The 22,240-nt window shown below is 31.8% G+C and overlaps 1 protein-coding gene across 1 annotated transcript in view; it reads left to right on the top strand.

The window, feature by feature from the left end:
- Window positions 1–22,240, top strand: part of LOC111640892 (F-box only protein 3-like) — a 40,699-nt gene that overhangs the window by 14,140 nt on the left and 4,319 nt on the right. The window contains exons 3-9 of the mRNA XM_023386976.1: window positions 13,374–13,528; window positions 14,346–14,460; window positions 14,536–14,617; window positions 17,832–18,000; window positions 18,126–18,210; window positions 18,286–18,408; window positions 18,489–18,604. Coding sequence (XP_023242744.1) covers window positions 13,374–13,528; window positions 14,346–14,460; window positions 14,536–14,617; window positions 17,832–18,000; window positions 18,126–18,210; window positions 18,286–18,408; window positions 18,489–18,604 — 845 coding nt within the window. The remainder of the gene's footprint in view (window positions 1–13,373; window positions 13,529–14,345; window positions 14,461–14,535; window positions 14,618–17,831; window positions 18,001–18,125; window positions 18,211–18,285; window positions 18,409–18,488; window positions 18,605–22,240) is intronic.

Raw genomic sequence — 22,240 nt, 5'->3', positions numbered from 1 at the left:
TTCCAACAAAAAATCTTAATGATTCAATAGATGTTTATGGTCTGATTTATGACACACTGTTCTATGCATCATAGAATTAATTGGTGTTCCAAAATAGAACTCTTTATATGTTATGATTGGCTTTAGACCTGATATTGGCTTATAAATCAAGCCAAAAGCATTTGTCAAATCATTAAAAAGTTTGCTGGAAAGAAGAAAAGGTTTGTCTTTGGACATTTCAACTATTTTCGGTTGTGTTCTCCATTTTCTAAACATGCTTACAATTATTAATTTGCTTCACTACTACATTATTTTAAAACATAGCATTTTATTTTGTGTAACTATCGATAATTACTTATTAAATTTTTAAATATCATTTACATTTAATTGATTGTTTTCATTACCAGTTTATGTGGATTTTTTTAAGCCTAAAATTTTTGGTTTTTTTTCAGTAACTTACATCACACAAGGAACTCTTACTGATATAGACTTTATTACTCGAAGTGGATATGCATTTTGGGTCTTAATGACCCGTTTTCAGTCCTTACTTTTTGCACAGATCTTATTAAAACAAACAATAGTTATAAATTACATCACACATATGTGTTTACAGAGAATATTTACAAAAATTATTTATAATTATTTTAGATACCTATAAACATAAACAATATAACTAAGTTAATATTGTTTATATAAAGAATTATTATGAATTATAATATGGCTATAGAGAGAATTATGATAAAGCAATGCAAAATACCAGAATTAGACCATTGAAGGCAGTCAAAGGTCATTACTATGTATATATACAGTTGAACTTCTGTTACTGATGTGTTATTGGTGGTAGCGGGAACCCTACCAATAGACTTAATCTTAAAGGAAAAAGCTATCCTCTGCTATTGTAGAAGGGGGCACAGCATTCAAATAGGCAGGAGACAGTTTGCAGAAGGAGAAATAGACCTGAAGCTTACCTCAATAATGTTGCTTAAGCCACCTGAATGCAAAGCGATAGAAATAGCTGAGAACAAGGAAAGAGGAGAAATTGAGCTGTGTACACGTGGCTCAAAGGTGGATGAGTGTGTGGGTGCAGCCTTTTTGGCAATGCATGATGGAAAAGAGATTCACGTAGAAAAGTATAGACTTAAAGTCTACTGTTCAGTTTACCAAGCTGAAATGTTTGCAATCAAATGAGCTATTGAATGGGTGATATCAGCTGGGACAGATGGCCAAGTAATTGTTAATATGGATAGTAGGTCAGCTGTTAGTGCACTTCAACAATTTGTCAACACAAATGTAATGGCTCTGAACATCAAGAACATGATAAACAAAAGTGAAATGCATATTAAAGTTAGATGGGTTAAAGCCCATAGTGGTATAGATGGAAACGAATGTGCAGACCTCCTAGCCAAGGAGGTTGCACATTTAACAGTGGTGACTCATGGCAAGATCCCTTTATTGGGTATTAAAAAGATCATTAGAGATGAGACTAACATGGAATGGCAAGAAAGGTGGACTTATTCCAGCAAGGGTAGACACACATTCTGGCTCTTGCCAAGTTTACAGGAACGTACTAAAGACTTACATTGGCTCCAAATCAACTTCATAACTAGTCAACTTTATACCGGACACTGTAGTAGTGGAGAGTACTTAAAACGATTTGGCATAAGACGTACTGCAGTCTGTGACTATGGGGATGAGATTCAAGACCTAGAGCATTTACTCCTGAACTGTTGTAGATACGGTAAAGAGAGAATGGAGTTAAAACTGCTTCATGAACAGAACATGAGATTCCCAACTCTAGAGCTTTATCACCTAATCTGTGACAGAAACCTTGCTGGAGAACTGCAGGTCTTTGCAAGGAAGACATTTTTGTAAAGGTGGGGAGATAAGCCAACTGCCCCACCTACTTGCCGGAAAGCAACCGGCTCTATCTTGTACATGTGTGACTAGAACACTGTATATATCTTAAATGTTGTAAAATTTCTTTGTTGATTGTTTAATGTATGTCTGTACTCAGTAAGATAATTAAAGGGAATGTTCTCCTTGTGGTGTCATTGGCAGGACAAGGATGACTGATCACCATATGAGGAAATGATGATCATTAAATGAAAAAAACTTTTTAGTAGAATATTGAAATAAAATGTTTTTACTTAATTAATGAAGTTTAATTTCTATTTAGTGTACTTATAGCTTACAAGTCCAGCCTACAGAAAAGCTAGATAAATAAATAAAAGTTCTCTCTTTTATATTGTTAAATGTTAAAATCAGCTAAAATGCTGACTTGTTTTTACAAATGACTTTGGTAGGATGATACAGTTCAATATCTCATAATGTGGACAAAATATCTGTATATAAGAATAGTTTCAAATCACAATATTCATGATCAGGGGCGCCGCTAGCTGTTTGAACGCCCGTGTGCAATACCGATTATGCCTCCCCCTGTTTAACTACGATTACCTATGCTGAGCTTGCTAGAAAGGCTCTTTGCCGCCTCCTGGACGTGCCGCACGCTTACGGCGGCCCTGTTCATGATATGTTCAAAACTGTAAGAAATGGCTTTCTATCAGAAAATAAATATTTTTGATCAACTTTATTATTATTTAAAGTTATTGAATCATTGACAGTCCCATAACCAAGAATAAATCATTGGGGAGGCTACAAGGGTAAGATGAAAAAATATTAATAATATTTAATAAATACAATGTCCTGGGCAATAATAGAATATAAAAATATTCACAAATTATCAAGGCAGATAAGTTGTAGGTTTTATTTCCCTAAAATGAAGTTGAGTTAACATAAAATCCGATTCTTGTACAATGTTCGTGGTCTATCCAATTATTACAGTATTTTATGTTTCCATTATAATCATTTGTTTGGTTTTCGTGATAATTATATATCATTCTGATTTGTGAAATTATTTACAAGATTATCCTACTGTCGGTATACAATTAAAAATACAGGGAAGGGTAGATGCTAAAATGAGAGAAGTTCCTTGAAGACTCGTCTTGCATAATTGTCATCTTTTTCCTAGCCATTGAGTTGATTTAAATCCAGTCCATTGGCTTTTGACGTTTCCATTATAATCTCTAGTTGTTACCGATTGCCTATACCTGCTGCTCCAATAATGCCAAAAAAGAAAGCGAGCCACTTTTGTCAATCCTTAGTCCTTATATATCCCTCCTGTTCCCCCACTGGGTTTATTGCCACTCCAGGACTTACGGACAATGGAATTTTCAGGAAACTTACAAACAAAGGCTTTGTAACTGTCAATTGAATATGATACATATAAAAATGACAAGCAGTTGTCACGAAGTAGCCTCAAATAAAAGGTAACAACATAAATTTCACAACAGTCTTTATAGGATTGTGTTCCTGAGGTGTTGAGAAAGGACAAGAATATAAAGACATTGTTTCTTCTAATTTGTGAATATTTTTGTATTTTGAAAAAATATTATTTTTAAATAGAGAAATTTCTCATAACTCATAATAACTCTGGTTACCCAACATCACATGTTTTACATTTGTGTGAAGCTCTCTTTCTCATTACTGAAAATAATTACTTTCAGTTCAATGGAAAAATATATAAACAGACACAGGGAGTACCTATGGGTTCCTCATTATCACTTATTTTGGCAGCGCTTATTATGAGGAACATAGAACATCGTATTTTCAATGCCCCTTGACCATCCAATATTCAATTATGTATCTATGTTATGTTGATGATGTGCTACTCACGTGGGAAGGTTCTGTTGAAGACTTAGAGCAATTTATTCAATCATTGGCCTCTGTTTATCCTTCAATTAAGTTCAATGTAGAGAAAGAACAAAATGCTAGAATCTCATTCCTAGATCTAGAAATTCATAATCTCCTGATCTTTTATTTTCTGTCCATCATAGAAACAACAAACACCACTAATTATCCCTGCTACAGTCTTCCACCATTAAACTTTGTGAACTCTGCAATATCTTCGCTTATACAGAGGGCATTCCTTCTCCCTTCCCCCAAACACTAGTAGATGAAGAATTACTAATCATTAAAATAGCAATGCAAAAAGCTGGATATTCTCTCTCTAAATTTCATTATCTTCAAAATCAAGTCAAAAATAAGCTATTTTTGCAGTCATTTCTTAGTAACAAATTTCTCATAATTTGACAAAATTACTCCTTTTAAGCTTTTGATTTTAGTTAAATTTTATATTGTACTATAATTAAAAATTATTGGACTTCCTTCCTGATTCCTTTAACATCTTGTTTGAGTTTTGGAAGTCAAGCAAGAGCTTTTGCCAGCTTTTTCATTGGCAATTTGTCCTGGATATGTACTTAAGTCAAATAAAATATTAATCTCTGCCAAGAGATCAACATTTTGACTGTTAATTGCTTTCTCTATAGTTAATGCTAGAAAGGCTATGTGAGGTGCCGAAAAAGAAGTATTTTTAATCCAAAGTCGGGATGAAAGAAGGGTGAGGAGAGATGTGGGTGTGGTAGACACTGAGTCAAATCTTATTAGCTTAACCTGTTTATTATAGAAACAAACGAGGTCTTACAAGATCTTCTTTTTACTTCTGTATTCCGTTTTTCAAAGATCACCCATTGCAGTGATGACATTGCAGGGAATGATGAAAGTTTGAAAAGGGATCAATAAACAAATTACATACATATTGAATATGCATTTTTTTGAAAAAAATTTGAGTTATGTGAAATTAGAGTTTGTAGGGTCCAATTTTAGTGGAAGTCCTATTAAACAATTTCTGACTATTCTGACTATCTCTATTCAAGAATTACCCAAAAAAGTTTTGTCTCCTCTACATGCTTTTTTACCATTATTAAATATCATTATTTTAATTAATTCTATCTTTATTAATTTTTTGAGCATTGTTTATAGTAAATTTTATTAATATATTGCATATTAATTGTATTTGTGACCAATAAAAAAAAGTCATCAGCTCACCATGAAATAATTTATTCAGGTATATACCTCTATTGATTGTTATTTGGAGGTTTTTTTAAATATTGGATGATCCTGAAAGTTTGTTGCATTTTTTTAAAAATGAACTGTAACATAAAATATTTGAGATTTATTTTAATCAATACTATAATTTCTATTTTCAATTTCAATTTATTTTCAAACGACCCTATGACCAGTGGCCTTTTTCAAGGGTTAAAAAAAAATTGTGTTGAATAACCTTCTCCTATCTCATAATCAATTTATATATATCATTTTTATAAAAAGATTTACTTTTGAGTAAAAAAAAAAGACTCAAGTGCCATTCTATATTGTCAAAAGTTTTAAAGTTATTTTCAGTAAGCAAATTTTGAAGTGGTCTGAAAAGATGAAGAAACATATACAGATATTCTGTATAACAAATTTTTTCTGGGGCATACATCTGTCTTACCTACTAATTATATCACTTCTTTTGATATGGTCAAAAACTGTAGATTTTAAAATTACAGGTTTTGCTATAATCTCCTTTAGAAGCAGTCCACAACAAGTTTGTTGTGGACTGCTTCTTATTTCTACATGAATGAAATTATTGTCTATAGTTGAATATCTGTCTGAATGGTTTCAAAGAGATAAATTTTCCTGTTTAAGTGTAGCAATCGTTTCCAGCATGTACTAATGGAATGTTTTATATCAGTGAAGATCATTATTATAAATAGCTGACTTTTAAATTGCTCCTTAATCAGACAGTGATCAAACTGATCCTCAACTAATACAACAGATTTTTGAAACGTACACTCAACCTTGCGATATTAAACAAAGTACTATAATTGACATTCCTTTTTTTAAAATATGTGTGTATTCTGCTAGATCTGTGTTAATTTGACCATTAAACATTGACAAATCATAACATTTAGCAAATTCTATTAAATTTCTTCTTGGAGGTGTCATTTGATTCTTACTAATGTGAGAAATAGCAAAATTAACTACACTTATGCCAAAATAATTATGATATAATGTACTGTACTCACTGTCTTATGGCATTAAAAACAACATTTTATTCAAAATTGCAGGAACTTTCCATAGTTTACAACAATCCTCATCAGCACAATGAACATAGTTTTAAGCTATCAAAAGTTCTTGTAATTTTGAATAAAATGTTGTTCTTAATGTGTTAAGACAATGAGTACTGTACATTACATCCTAATGCATAAATCAGTTATAATTGTATTTGTAAATGTTAAAAATGAATCTGGCAACTCTCTTACATGTACATTAAATTCTCTCATTATTGACACTTCATTGAATCTATGTAAAAAAATAATTCATTTTTCCTGGAATATTAATATAAACTAATGTGAGGGGCACTCAATGAATTTTTACAGTTTGTTATATCTAAGTAAGATGACTGAAAGTTAATGATAACACTGAAACCTATGATATTTTCTATCTCTATGTGAAATGTTTTGTGCTGCTAGGAATATTGTGGGTGTTATGAAGATGATATTTTTTGCTATTTCTCAACTGCTTTACGGCTTCATGAACGGCTTGTGCTATGATCTTTTATGGTTTTATGTAAAAGTTATTTCCTAAAGAATGAATTGAAAACTTGAAGCACTTTTCAGGATATAGCATCTTTAGACAAAACGAATTTCAGGGGTAAAACAGATTTGAACGTTGACACTACACCAGGCATGGCCAACATACGGCCCGCAGGCTGGATTTGGCCCGTGTAATGAATTTATGTGGCCTGTGATTAATCTTTCAATATTAGCTACTGTAGTCTGAATAGCTTGATGAAAAATTATGACGCCTAAAAAAAAAGGGTCAACAACTCACTGTGCGTTTAGAGTTAACCCTCCATTACAAATCTCTTAAGTACAGCATAGAATGTTGATAAAGCACATTAATGTGAAAAATGTATCTGTAATCTCTATGTACAATTTAGTCTCTCTGGAGTGACACCACAATGAGATCTTGCACCACCTCAAAATCTTCCTAGGGCAGCCTCTGCTTCGGCCTGTGAAAAAAGTTTTCTTTCCCCCAATTCGGCCCAGGGGGCAAAAACTGTTGGTCACCCCTGCACTAGACATTTGTTGTCAACATCAATTACTGAAGAGAATGTTGGTCACCCCTGCACTAGACATTTGTTGTCAACATCAATGNGCCTCTGCTTCGGCCCGTGAAAAAAGTTTTCTTTCCCCCAATTCGGCCCAGGGGGCAAAAACTGTTGGTCACCCCTGCACTAGACATTTGTTGTCAACATCAATTACTGAAGAGAATGTTGGTCACCCCTGCACTAGACATTTGTTGTCAACATCAATGACTGAAGAGAAGATTGAAGAGATGAGACTGTTAATTAGAAAAAATCATTGAATAAAATATGAACAGATAGAACAAACATTGATAGATGATTTTATCAGGAACAATCAACATAATCATCCATGACCAGTGGTGGACTCGGTCTAAAAATATTGGTTGCCAGGAGACAAAAGGGACTCATCAACAACTATAAGGATACCATTGACTTTTTTTTTAATAAGAAATACAGTAAATAACATTTTCAAAAAATATATAAATAGAAAAAATGTACAATTAAAATTTTTGCAAAATAAACATATTTTTAGTAGTTATGGGAAATTCCATTGTCAAGCATGAACTAAATAAAGTCACTAATGTCACTGCAATGTAAGTGTGATCACTGATCTGAAGTCAATAAAACGTTTATTCTATAGTTAATATTTTTGCAAAATATAGGCTACTTATTTTGTAACCAAAATTTCATCTGGATTGGACAAAAATTAGGAATTATAAGGAATTCACAAATATACACACAGATGATGGGTTTTATATTAATAAAAGTATGGTATAGGTCTTTGCTTATGCTGCACTGGTGTTAAAACCTGATTTTTTTTTTCAATATGATGTGAAGGATCAAAACTTCCTGGGCCTTTGAAACAGTCTTAATTCATATCTCATTTTGTTTCTTCCTGTTAGAAGTCTTTATCTTGTAACTTTAAATGTGCTTGTTTTCACTCATTACTAGTGTTGCAACGAATAGTATATTCGGCCTCAAACCGAATACCGAATATTCGGCCAGGAGCGTGGCAGAATAGCTGAATATTCGGCCAAACTATTCGGCTTGATTAACGCACGTACGAAAATTGGTGCGCAAACCGCATTATGGCAAGGACCCTGCTCTCTATTGGCCCACTGTCACTACGCTTTGCCAATCGCATTAATTATTGACAGTTGTAGCAGACAGACATCAGCGTCATGGCAGTATGTGATAAATGATTATATCAGATGTGGATAACAATGAAATGACCTACATGTGTAAATAACAGAAAAAAAAACAGAGAAGGACCGCAAAGTGAAAATGTGAAAATAAATATGAAATTGAGTTGATAACATAATTGAATGAGTCGAGGCAGCTTATTGGCGCAAAATTTGCAGCTGTCAATGCCAAACAATTGTTGTCATAGACTTCGGAAAGCTAAATGCTTGTAAGGAAAGTCATTTAGCATGCACGGGCGAAAGCCTGGGACCGTTCGAGCTACCAAGCTGTCTCGAATCTGTGAAATCATAACTGCAACTTATACCGACCTCCTATCTGTCTCTTTTCTCCAATATCACCAGGCTATGAGTCACGTAATTGTAAAATGGAAAATCTACAACGGAAAAATGACGAATCAAAGTATCGTGAGCGCGTATTATGATGTATGCATAGGCATACGTGGACTATATAGATATATATAAGGGAAAGAGATAGGGAAGTGCAAAGATGAGCGCTTAAAAAGAAGGATAGGCAGGCCCAGACCCTCAGATGTGCGATGATTCTCGAATGAATAGGTGTGTATGTGCGCTGATCTTTGTAATTATAAATTGTGAATACATGTGACTAATATTATTTTTTTTTTTTATTTTGTGCATATTATAAGTTATAAATAAATATAAACAAACAGCACTAACCCCATAACATTAAATCTAAACACCAAAATGATTAATTTACTGTGTTTTTGTTATTTCTTACTCCTGTTTTTAGGTATTCTGTATTCGGCCGAATACCGAATAGTAACCGAATATTCGTTACATCACTACTCATTACATTGCAGTTGGCAGTACAATCAATATTTAGTTTTAATTTACCTCTTGGTTTTATTAGCATAATTATTCAAAAAAAATTGTTTTTTTTTTCTTTTCATTTATTTGTGGAATTTTTGCTTTTGTATTATTACTCACTTCACTGTTTGTTTCTTCTTATATTTCATGTATCTGCTATTTTTGTTTTTGCATAAATTTTAAAGATGTATTTATTTTCTACAATAGCTGAGTACTTGATTCTAAGATGGGCATCATCCTTTACTATGTCTTCCATCGTATTAGCCACAGATTTTTTGGTAATTTATGTTACACTTGTTTGTATTTTTCAATCTGTGTACTCTTGTAAGTTGTGTTCTGCTTTGTTGTTTAAATAATAAATTATATCTTGCCCATTTGCTTCATGTGCCTGTATTGCAATGAAATCTAATGAAAGATTTGTCATCTTTTGTGTGGCTTACCTTACATTGTTGTCATTTATTGCTACAATTATTTGGTCTCAAATATTTGTTTTTGTTGGGACTTATTGTTGTCTTCAAATTTTCACCATACTGCTTTTATTCTTAAACTGGATAGTCATTGATCAAATAGTTTGTCTTCTTGCCAAATCTGTAATTGAAATAAATGTGTTTTGTGTACTACACATAACATATTCACATATTCTGCTTTAGTTTTTAACAAACAAATGCACTAAGAAATCCTTTAAATTTAACAGTGCTATTATGTTAGTTTTACAGCCCTTTTATTACAGTTTGCTTCTGTGTTTACAATTGTGGTTATTTAATGAGATTACAATAATTTATTTATGTAATAATTAGCTTAATTATTATGCAATATTTTATGAATGATGTAAAACAAAAATATATTCCAAAGTAGCATTATTTATTTGTGTTTTATTTACGGAATATTTTATTTTTATGTGCAGTGTGTGTATGTATTTGTAATGTGTGTGTGTATATATATAATCTTATACATATACATATATATATGGATAAGATAATATATTGTATCCAAATTGTGAAGTTAGAAAAACTGGGTAAACATTAATTATTTTAACTGGGTTTAGCCCTATTAATAGTGGCTCCTTGATGCATATTTTTAGGTGTTATCCTTTAGCTTGTTATTTTTTGATGAATATAAATTGAAATTTCAATATTAATTTAAAAATAAATTAATTCATTTAACCTTTAGTATGTTAAATGAATTTTAAAAAGTTATTTAAAGTAGTAATTATAGTATTTCAATCTTAATTTTGATACAGTTGAATTCTTGTCAAGCTACAATAAATTTAATTAATTAAACTTGTAAAATAATATTTTATTAATAAATTTATAACTTTTTTATGTAGAAAATATTAATAGATAGATAAATGAATGTATTTTGTTCAATATTACACATTAGCAGTGTAAAGAACAAAAACTTACATGCAAACAAAATAAAGAATATGATTTTGCAAAGCATGAAGACTGAGTGATGTTTAGATTTACTTTTAATTTTCATGCTTTAATGTTTGGAAAATTGTCAAATATTTTGTTTGTTAGTATCTAGTTTATCACAAAGGTGATCTTAGGATTTGTGAGGTCCTAGACAAATTTATTTTTGAGGTTCATTAATAGTACACTAAAGGTAGAGGGTAGATTTATTTAAGTCTACAGTAATATGAACATTTAATATATAAACAGACAGTAAACACGATTTTATTTTCAATAATTACCAGTTTGATGATTTAAATATTAAAATACAGTGGAGCATCGATTATCCGAAAGTCAATTATCCGAAAGAATTCCAGTCGGCAAATTTAAATTTTCGCCAGTGCTGTGGCACTTCAATCTTTGGCTATGTCTTGGGCTACTCAAATATTTTACATTTTTGATACTAAATTAACTTCTGAAGTATAATTTTTTACTGTTTTTATATTTTTCAATATATTTATTTTGTTTGTACAAAATAAAAAAATAATTTTTAACTATACAATAGTCTTTGTTAGGCTTAACATCGACGAAAATTCAACGCAAAGCGACACGCAATGGAGAAAAATTTCAACATGGGATAGGTTAATATATTTTTCATACATAATCGGTTATCCGAAATATCGATTTTCCGAACAACCCCAGTCCCCAATTGATTCGGATAATCGACGCTCTACTGTATACTAAATCTGTAAGGATGCTGAAAGTGCAGGATTCTTGATATTGCTTTTTTTTGTCAATATGTGAGACTACTTCCAATCACAAGTACTACAGCTATCATTGACAAAAATAACAACAGCAGTTAATAATTAAATCATAAAATAATTCATATGTTCATTTTCTCACTCAATTTCAATAAATGAAAATATTAGTTCAGAACAATCTCAAACTACTGAATTATGTACAAAAATAAATATTTTCAATTGGTGTTGTCAATTTTTTAACTTCATCTACTGAGTATCATCAAAATACAGGGTATTCCAAAAAAAGAATGCTACCATTTTAACTTACTTTATAATTATGTTAGTTATTATTCNGAGTCAACATTATTTCTAAGTATGTTTGTGTTTTCATTTATTGATTCAGTAATTTTAAATTGATTTTAATGAATAATTTAGAAAGAACTAAAACATCATTAAGAACAGAGTTATATATATTCTGATCATGTAAAGTTGGAGAAAAAATAGTCCAAGTTTTCCAAGTTTTTATAAAATATTAAAATATATCAAAGGCTGGTAAAAATAATTGTTTGAGATGCAAATAAACATGCTGTGATTGTTTCTATGTGAAATAACTTCATCTACTGAGTATCATCAAAATATAGTGTATTCCAAAAAAAGAATGCTACCATTTTAACTTACTTTATAATTATGTTAGTTATTATTCGAGAATGTCATAATGTACATTAAAACATTAGAAAATGAACAAATTTCACATTTGCTCATTACAACTTCTCAATGTGTGCACCTTGTGTCACATGTCACACGTTCAGCCAATACTCATTCTTCCTATGTTTGCAATGGCTATTGTCACTCCTCCCACAGAGGCCATGATTCTACAGCTCCTGCAGATTCCCATATTGCATGACGACTAGTGATCCCAACTTTATGAATTGCGGAACAGAAAATGCCTTCTCTGTTGCAGAGTTGCCGTTTTTGTTTATGGCACTTTGTAGAGGTACTAGATGACAAGATGTTTGAATGCAGATAGGAAACAAAACTTGGATGGTTACTCTAATAATTGGTATATGTTGCATACTTCTTGTTTAATAATTAACATAATTACAGTAGTTTAAAATGGTAGAATTCATTTTGAAGATCCTGTATTTTTTATTTAGATAGTTTTTGACTAAAGTTTTTTTTTCAATAATAAAAACCTAAATATGAGAAAATATGGATGGGATTGCAAGTGATCTCTATTACATTTACACGTGGCCACTTGTTATTTTTGGTATCTGTACATGTCACATAAAAATATTTTACAAAAACTCCTGTTTAGATGTACAGTACTGTACATAATGAACTTGCAAATGTTGCCAATAGTTTTAAACTTAAATATCCATAAGTATATACTATTTCTATTTTGTCTGTGCATAAATGAATTGTTGTGGATAAACAATAATGGCTTTTTAGTCATACATCCACTAAGAGATACATCCACTAAAAAGGATGTATCTCTTTCTCAAAACACAGCATTTCTTTTATAATATTTTTGTTTCAACACTGCCAGCTGTTGCTATGTTCAAGATTGCTGAGTATTGCAGTGTGCCAGCTGTTGCTTCGAATGCCACTAGAAAACTGACAATTACTATTGTTTATATTTACACTATTTTTGAAAAATATAATTATTGTAGAAATATACATTTAAAAAGCATTTTCAGATTATATTTTAATAAAAACATTTTTGTTGTGTTTATATTTTTAATTGTTAAAGACTTATCCTACTGCTTGAGGTACCTCCCCATGCAATGCTTATCTTGCTTACTGTCTATTGTAGTCCTTAATTTTAACCAAAAAAAAAACTGTTGGAAAGACTGTCACCTGTCTGTCCATCTTTCCTTAATCTCAAGAATGGAGTTAGATAAATGAAAGACGAGACCCAGTATGGAAACCTTAGGGCAGGATGCTCCTATTAACTATATATGAACTTCTGATGCAAACCATAAGTCATGTTATTTTAATTCAAAAATTTCCCCCAAAAGATGTTAGATAGATGACCGGCACAACTGTATTGTTAAAGGAAAAATGATGTATGGGAGAAAGCCACTACTAATTTGATGGATTAATTGCAGCTCAGCATTGTGACAATGTTATATATTAAAAAGTTTTTTTAACTTTAATTTTTTTTAAATAATTAAATTTCTAACTAGTTTTTATTTATAATATTTAGGTGTCCACCGAGCAGAAGTTGGAAAGAACATTTTTGGCACTGGTACAAAGATATGGGTCGGTACATTCACTGTTATGCCATGATTAAATCTGCTTGGGACAAGATCACCGATTTCATGAATGAATACTGTCCTGTAATTTATAATTCAATAAAAGGTACATAAAAATAATAGTAATCTTTTTGTGTATTGAATAGATTACCTAATATTACCTCAATTGTCAGTTTTGTTGCCTCACCCATTGAGTCATCCCTGTCTGTCATATAATAAATATTATAAATTCTTCTACTATAACTGTTGATGTAACTGATTGATATGGAGAAGTATCGATCCAATAATTGCTGATTGTTTATTATATCTGAAAATGTCATTAACTATAAAACAAACTTTACAAGATGTGATAGAAAGACAAACTGCCTAAATTATGGTAAATATAGGATAAATAAACCCTACATTTCAATATGGGAATGCAATCAGTTGCAGCTGTTGCAATCAGTAGAACAGCTGCAACTGATTGCAAGTATTAGTGCATTTCCTGCACTAATACTTGCTGTTTTATATTCTCAAATACTATATCTCCACTCTTACAGATACATCAAACAAACAGATTTTATCCATTGTTTCCAAAATCCATTATACAAGCATCTGTAAAATCAAGAGTCAACATTATTTCTAAGTATGTTTGTGTTTTCATTTATTGATTCAGTAATTTTAAATTGATTTTAATGAATAATTTAGAAAGAACTAAAACATCATTAAGAACAGAGTTATATATATTCTGATCATGTAAAGTTGGAGAAAAAATAGTCCAAGTTTTTATAAAATATTAAAATATATCAAAGGCTGGTAAAAATAATTGTTTGAGATGCAAATAAACATGCTGTGATTGTTTCTATGTGAAAATGATCCAAATTACCCTGTATTTTATTTTTATTTATTTATATATTTACAAAAAATTTGGATTTATTTGTTAGATGGAGTTTCAGAAGAAGAATTAAATGACGCGGAAGAAAAATTGAAAGTGAAATTTCCAGATGATCTTCGTTGTTCGTATCGCATTCATAATGGACAAAAGTTAACCTCTCCGGGGTGTGTATAATTTAGTATACTAATTTACATAGACAAAATTACTCAAATTAAAAATACTTATTTATGTTTTCTTAGACTTATGGGAAGCATGAGTCTGTACAATCGTTACCGCTCCGAATCATTTTTAGATTTGTATACAGCCGTGGCAGGATTTCAGGTAATTTTGTGTTTTCTTTTATGAAGTATTTTAACTTAAATTATAACCTGCTGGAAAAATAGAATCTAGCAAAAAATATTGTAACTGAGGAAAAAATTGACTTTGAGAATTGCTCAGCATAGATAAAATTTAAGGAATTTAATGTTTCGTTAAGAGAAATTTTTGTGACCAAAAAAAAATATATCCAAATTACACTAAAAGCTATACAGTAAATTGGGACAAAATTTACAATATGACCAACGATGCCCCATGTGACAATAAACAAAGGAAACCTGTCTAACTTAATTCTAACTTAACTAGTTTTTACAATAGTAGTAGGGCCCTGGATCAAGATAGGGGTTTTTGAAGAAATAAAAATTAAGATGGAAGAATTTAGAAAAAGGGGAGATGGTTGGCAAATTAACCGAGGGTCTTCTTTCTTTGCTGATGAAGAAAACTTTCTTTTTGTTCTTCCTGACACACATGTATTACTCCTACAAAAACTTGATCTTGAATGATGTCTGTCTCGTCCTTCTCCGTACCTATATCCCCTTTTTCCACTAGTTCTTCTGACCAATCAGGTTCTACCCCTTTTGTTTTAAAGAATACATCAGACCAACCAATAAGGTGAGGCCAGATGGACAAAGCCTGGAAGTACTAGTTTTAAAGGAAAGGAAGAAAAGTTAAGAACACAAGGCTTGATCAAGTCACAATATAATGATGGTTGTGATTAATAATATAAATTGACATTTTTTATTGATTAATTAATTAATAGTATCAAGTTTTGCAACAAGTATTATATATGTGTAAAGTGAACTTCCACATTAAATGTGGTAATACTTGACAATATATTTGAATTTCAATGTAAAAATATGTATTAATATGAAATTGTAACATTAATCAAAGCATAAATAAAATAAACTGGTCAGTTGAATATATTTTTGCTTTGTCCCTTATATATTCAACTGACCAGTTTACTTTATTTATGTTTTAATTAATGTTACAATTTTAATTTTAAGAATTTACAAAGAAATTACAAATTTTAATTTTAAAAAGCTTCAAACAGTAAATCCCTTTAAAATTTGCATAATTAAACAAATATTTCTTTGACATTTTATTATTTAATTCTTGCATCTTATACACTTCAATATTTACAGAAAAGCCTTTAATTTACAATATTATAATTACAATTAATTTGATATTGCAATAAACCTTTAATTTACAGTAACTTGTATAGTAGTGGTGTCTTTGGAAACCAATTAGATTGTAAAAGCACAGATCTAGCATTAGCCATTAGAATATTAAATTCATCAGATAACAAATGAAACTGCAGTTTCTTAATGCTTTTATGTAGAAGTAAAATCATTCAGAATAAAGTATGAATCTTAAATGTAGTAAAGTTGTTTTGATTGCCAGACACAGCTCTGTGGGAAAAACTCTAACAGAGCTATATCAAGCACAGTCTATTCAACATGTGTTTCTGATGGTGAGACACTGAAAAGGAGGATAACAGATGCTATTGCTTCTACGTTTTCAGAGATGTTGGAGAAAGCGTGGCAAAAAATATTGAATATCAATTAGGCATACTCAGAGTCATAAAGGTCGGGTGTCAAACAAAAACATTATATCTGGCCTTACATTACAGTGAAATATGTTCATTGTGCCTATAATAGTTTTTGCTAAATAAAATTTTACACGGGAAAGACCTCATAATCATCTTATATAACGGAGTATTAATTGTGAACTGCTCTATAAGAAATATGATACTTTAAATAGAAAATAAGACAAGTCTTCAAAACATTTAAGTAAAAACAACTTTGGTTAATTTAACTGAAAGTAATGTAAATTAACTTTCTCTGATTAATGTTTCAATATTTGTCAACTTTGAAACTTTAACAATTTAATAATTCATGTTTAACTTGTTAACTAATTTCTAAGTTTCATTGAATTATTTTCTGAAATAATTACTGAAATAATAAAATAATAAATGATAATAAATATGAATAAGATGCATATTGGTGTAATAAATAATAAAAACTACACAAAAATTTAATATTTACATTTGTTTTTCACATCACAAGAACACAAAATCACACAACCAGATCAATATTTTTCTGTAGTCTCTTTCCTATCTTTAAACATGTAAAGTTATTTAACACAAAATAAATATTTGTTTAATATTGCAGTTTGTTAATTGCTTAAGGCAGCGCTGTCCAACTGGCGGCCCGCGGGCCGTATACGGCCAACCAAATAATTTTCACGGCCCGCGAGTACATTTTACTACGAATAAATTTATGTTACTAAATTATTATTATTAATATTAAAATTATTTTACTACCGTGTTTCCCTGAAAATAAGACAGTGTCTTATATTAATTTTTGCTCTGAAAAATGCGCTAGCTCTTATTTTCAGGGAATGTCTTATTTTTTCCAGGAAGAAAAATTCACATTTATTATTGAACAAAAAAAATTCCCAAGTCGAACTTAGACGAGAGTGACGTATATCCGGTGTGTCGAACTGTCGCCTTTTTATAGCGTCAACATCGGACTCGATAACCAATTAGTGCTTACTGAACCGTAGCACTATGCAAATGTCATGTGGTTTATCAACCTTCTTGGCCCCCGAAATGTTTGGTGAAGAAAATATGGCCCGCGGGCTATGATAAGTTGGACAGCGCTGGCTTAAGGAGTACAAAAGAACTTCAAAAACAGTTAAGGAATATATACAAGATGATTGGAAAGTGATATATAAAACTTTATAGGTGATCAATTATTCGATTTACAGTAAAAAATGTTGACATTCTTCCATTTGATTCTCAAATGTAAGTGAGTTACAGAGAAAAATCTTTATTTCAAATTTTGACATTGACAAGTTAAAAATTAAATTTACAAGAGATACTCAAAGTGGTTGCCTTTGCTAGCTATACACGTTTTGCATCTACAAATAATACCAGTTCTCTTTGAGAGTCATACATGGGAAAATTAACACATTTTATTGTAAACTGATTAATTGAGCACCCTGTAAAGTTTTATTCACCACCTTTCAATCACTCTATATATAAAGTTATTTAAAATAAGTCTCTGCTGTGTGATAAAATTGGCTCCACTGTGTTGTTGTTCCCATAGTATGACAAATCCAAAACACTATATTTTTGTGTCATCATCTGGTTATGAATAGTCTTTAGAGATTTACATTGTTTTGTGTAAAAAATACAAACACTTAAAAAATTTTTCAGAATAGAGACTGTTTACGTGGATGCATGCCTCTGACATTTTGTCTTCATTCGGCACTGACGCAGTTCATTGCTCTGTCTGATGTGGATGGTTATGAACCAAACACCATCTTCTATTTAAGTCTGGATCAGAATGCACTCCAGTATCGTGCGACCGATGTGTTCATTTCGGGTAAATTTAAAATCAATTTTGTGATTTATGGAAGAAAAAATTTTGTCTGCGTGTATTTTCAAATTAGAGATTCGATTTATTGTCGACTTCAAACTTCAATGCAATTGTGAATATGTATGTTTCAGGTAGAACATTTTCTGAATGGTTGACGACATATGCTAGACAACTTTGTAATAACGAATTTGTTGTGATGCATGATCAACCTTTCAGGTAAAACTCGAATTAGTAGTTATTTAAGCTTGAAAAAGTATATTTAGACTTTTAATTTAAGTTAATTTGTTACAGATTTTACAAGGATCTATCTTGCAAATTAAAAACTGACTACATTACTGTTTCGGTGGCAACTTCATTTTTGCCTGAATCGAGTAGCATAAATCCTCCTTATTTTTTTCATGCTTATCGTATCACGTGAGTATTTTCTTTATTTAAATGATAGCTAGATATAACTTTGTTTCGAGAATGTAAGGTCTTATTTATGACTTACTTAGTATGTCGATGGACGAGGATGCACCAAAATCTGAATCGTGTCAGTTAGAAACGAGACATTGGATAATAACTGATGAAAATGGAGAAGAGAAAAGAGTTGATGGACCAGGAGTTGTTGGTAACTTATATTTATTATTAAGTCTCATTCTCGTAGCAAACTTATATTTGTTTAATAAGAATTTTCATTAAAATAAATAATTAATTTAATAAACTTTGAATATTTTGGATAAAAACATAATTTTCTTGAATTTTATTATTATTTGTATTTGTTAAATCTTATACAAGACTAGAATCATAAGAATCCAGACTTCACATGCAGGATTCCATTTTGATTACAAAAAATAGGCATTTAAAATGTATTATCACACTTTAGTTATGTTCTGATGGACAGTATAAGTTATTGTATTTGTAGAAATATTAGTTACTCTTCTCAATTCTTCAATCTCTACTTTCTCATAGAAAATAGTCCATCATACTTGATGGGAGAATTTCTTGTCTATATGTAATAGAGTTGCATGGCAGAAACAATTTTTCTGTCCTGTAGGTAGCCTTCTCCTTCAAATTTTTTAAAAATATGTTCTGGAAATGAAATAACTGTATATGGAAGAAAGACCATGTAGTTAGAAATAGATATAAATAAATGAAACTCATGCCAAAATTGTATAGCTTCTTGATAACAAGCATAAAGAGAACTGGCCACTATGACCATTAGTAAACAAAAGGTCACATCCCACTTACCACCTAGAAAAAGCCTTTCAAAGTTTCTACGAGAGCTGCTTCTGGAATCACCACATGTCACATCTTCCTCTATAGATGCCAAAACCATCATTAGTTCCAACATGGCAAAAGCACGTGGCAATACCAGCATATTCTACAAAATGGACGTGATATCCCTATACCCATCTGTTCCTGTATTTGAAGCCGTAATGCTAGCCAATGCCATGCTCCTCAGAAAAGGTTTTACGGCTCAACAAGTGCTAGACATTCGTGAAGCACTGATCTTCATCACCGAAAACAACTATTTCCGCTTCAACCAGAAAGTCTACTTACAGAAGCAAGGAGTTTCCGTGGGATCTCCTCTCTCAGCAGTATTAGCCGAGCTCGTTATGAGAGACATGGGGCTTTGAAAGTTTTTTGTTCCACTTGCTATATGCTACCCATCACTATACTTACGCTATGTAGATGACATCCTACTAATATGGGAAAATTCAGAAGAGGAGTTTATCCAGTTTAAGCAGCAACTTTCAAGCATCCATTCCACCATCAAGTTCACCTGGGAAAAGGAGCAGGATCAGTCTGTAACATTTTTGGATATGTGGACACAGAAGACATTAGAAGGGTCGCAGTTTACAGTACATCATAAGTCTAACATGATCCCCTATGTCATTCCAGCTGATGCATTTCAAGCATCATGGTATGTCAATGCCGCCATAGCGGCTCTTATCAAAAGAGCAATGCTACTTCCCTCATTGCAAGTTCTAATAAAAGTTGAATTGGAAAGCATAAGAATGGCAATACATCACACTGGATTCACAGGTGCCAAATTTACGCATGTACTACGTAGGGTAAAAGATTCCCTTTTCCCGTTTACCACACTATACAGCAAAAAATAAATGTCTAGAGTACAATCAGCGTTGCCGTACCGTCCATTCTTATTAGCCGTATTTTCCGGCGATACAGCTTTACCCTTCCTTTAACCCCCCCTACCCAGCCTACGCAGTAGCATATGCAATGATTGGGATAAAGTTGAAATTTTAGAAAAATCGGGAATATACAGTGGTGATATTCAGCGGGTTCGCACAGGTTCGGCCAAACCCGTTGTTAAAATTTTCAAAGTTTTCCGAACCCGTTGTTAAACACACGTAACATTTCTCAGTGGTTTTGTTTCTTTTAAAAAATATATTTAAAAATACGTATTATACTCTGTAACACTACTAAACTAGAGCCTTATACCCCGTTCGCCATGGTGCAACCTCCATCGACCGTTTCAATCTCGACTGAAACGAGATTTAATCGCGATCGACTCAAGAGAGTTCTTGAAACTAGGTCCAGTCATACGAGAGATCCCACAATCCCACGCGCGCGAGAAAATACAAGATGGCTGCGGAACACGTGTCGGGCTATCGACAGCGAAATAAAAAAGATATTGTATTTCGAGAAACGATGACATCTGTCTATTATTATAATAATACCTAATGATAAAATAAATGATTTAGAAAAGTTTTTTCTTGAGAAAAAGTCACAGGGAAAGCAGTTAACCCCTCGGGACTCTAGCAATTTTTGATATTAATGTAATTAAACATAAAAAATATACTTAAAACTGAAAAAAACGAAAGAAATGCGTTAATTTTGAAGAGAAAGCTTCAGATTTTATTTTCCATTGTTTCGCCTTTCTGCGAAATCTGACGCTGATGAGTCATTGTTTACACAGCTGGATGACCTTGAACACAGCTGGAGTTGGATTTCCCGGGACATTCTCTCAGAAGTCTCGGGAGGCGATGGGTTTATAGTAGGGTGAATACTAGCTGGCCGTATATTTTTAAAAAATTAAAATTTTTATTGCGATTTTCCCCCCCCCGACTTAATTAAACTTATAGACTATATAATAAAATATATTAATTAAAAAAATTTTAAAACTATCGGAGGTCGTTTTTGACATTAGAAACTAGCTTTAAATAACTTTACCGAAGAAAAATTTGTGCACTACAACTTTAGAACGATGAATAAAATTTGATATCAAACTCTCATTAAAAAACAATTAAAAAGCAATTAAGCGTGAATCGTGCGTCATTAAAGATAAATTAAAATCGCGATAAAATTCTTTCGCGCGGGAAAAAAATTTGGAGACTTAAAATACATTCCAAAAATTAAAAAAAAATTTAGAGGGTTCAAACGCCCGAGTTTTATGTAACGCTATGTAACTTGCCCGAGATATCTCGGGCTTGGGGCTTTAAGGAAAACTTTTCTGTTAGCGAACCCTTTGTTGAATATTTCGAATATCACCACTGGGAATATACACAGTGTAACTTAAAATCCAATAACAGGGATAATTGAGAAGTATATAGGGGCAACAACAAGAATGCTTGCTTGCCGTATCGCAGAACATCAGGAGGATATAAACAAAGGGAGACAGACCACAGAACTTGCCAGAAAAGTTCTACAGCAGGGCTATAACCCGTTATGGTCAAAAACAGCATTGCTCAAGCACTGTAATAACAGAAGAATTATATTTATTTGGGAAGCGCTCCTCACAATGACCACAGACACATGTAACGTCCCCACCCTCGACTTGCCCAAAATATGGGTTACTTTATACCAGCGTTTAAACAACAAAATGCACCAAGAGTCGCACAATTAGTACGATTGCTCCTCGATGCATGCGCTGCTAGTCGAGTAGATTTAAAATATTTTGAATGCCCGCAAAAGCTTGTTGCACGTGACCAACAGAATTACCGAACGTTATAATTTAAAAATTGACAAGAAAAATTTTCCGTTTTCCACTTGGAACACTCTGCAAGTTATATTTTTCAAATCTGTTCTTTTTCACCTGAGGACGACGATATAATACTCGTCGAAAGTACTTGTGATATAAGAAAAATTCGTATTAATGCTGAACTCAGTGCTTGTTATCAAGAAGCACGTCTAGCTTCTTGATAATTCTATGTTAGTTTCCATCTAACATACAGAGACACAAGGAAACTCAAGTTATAATGATATTGAAAGTTATATATTTAAGCTCTGTATTATAATTTTG

Source organism: Centruroides sculpturatus, unplaced genomic scaffold (genome assembly GCF_000671375.1).
Source record: "Centruroides sculpturatus isolate CEXI.00-Female unplaced genomic scaffold, Cexi_2.0 scaffold1445, whole genome shotgun sequence".
Taxonomy (NCBI): domain Eukaryota; kingdom Metazoa; phylum Arthropoda; class Arachnida; order Scorpiones; family Buthidae; genus Centruroides; species Centruroides sculpturatus.
This window is presented reverse-complemented; position numbering and strand designations above follow the sequence as displayed.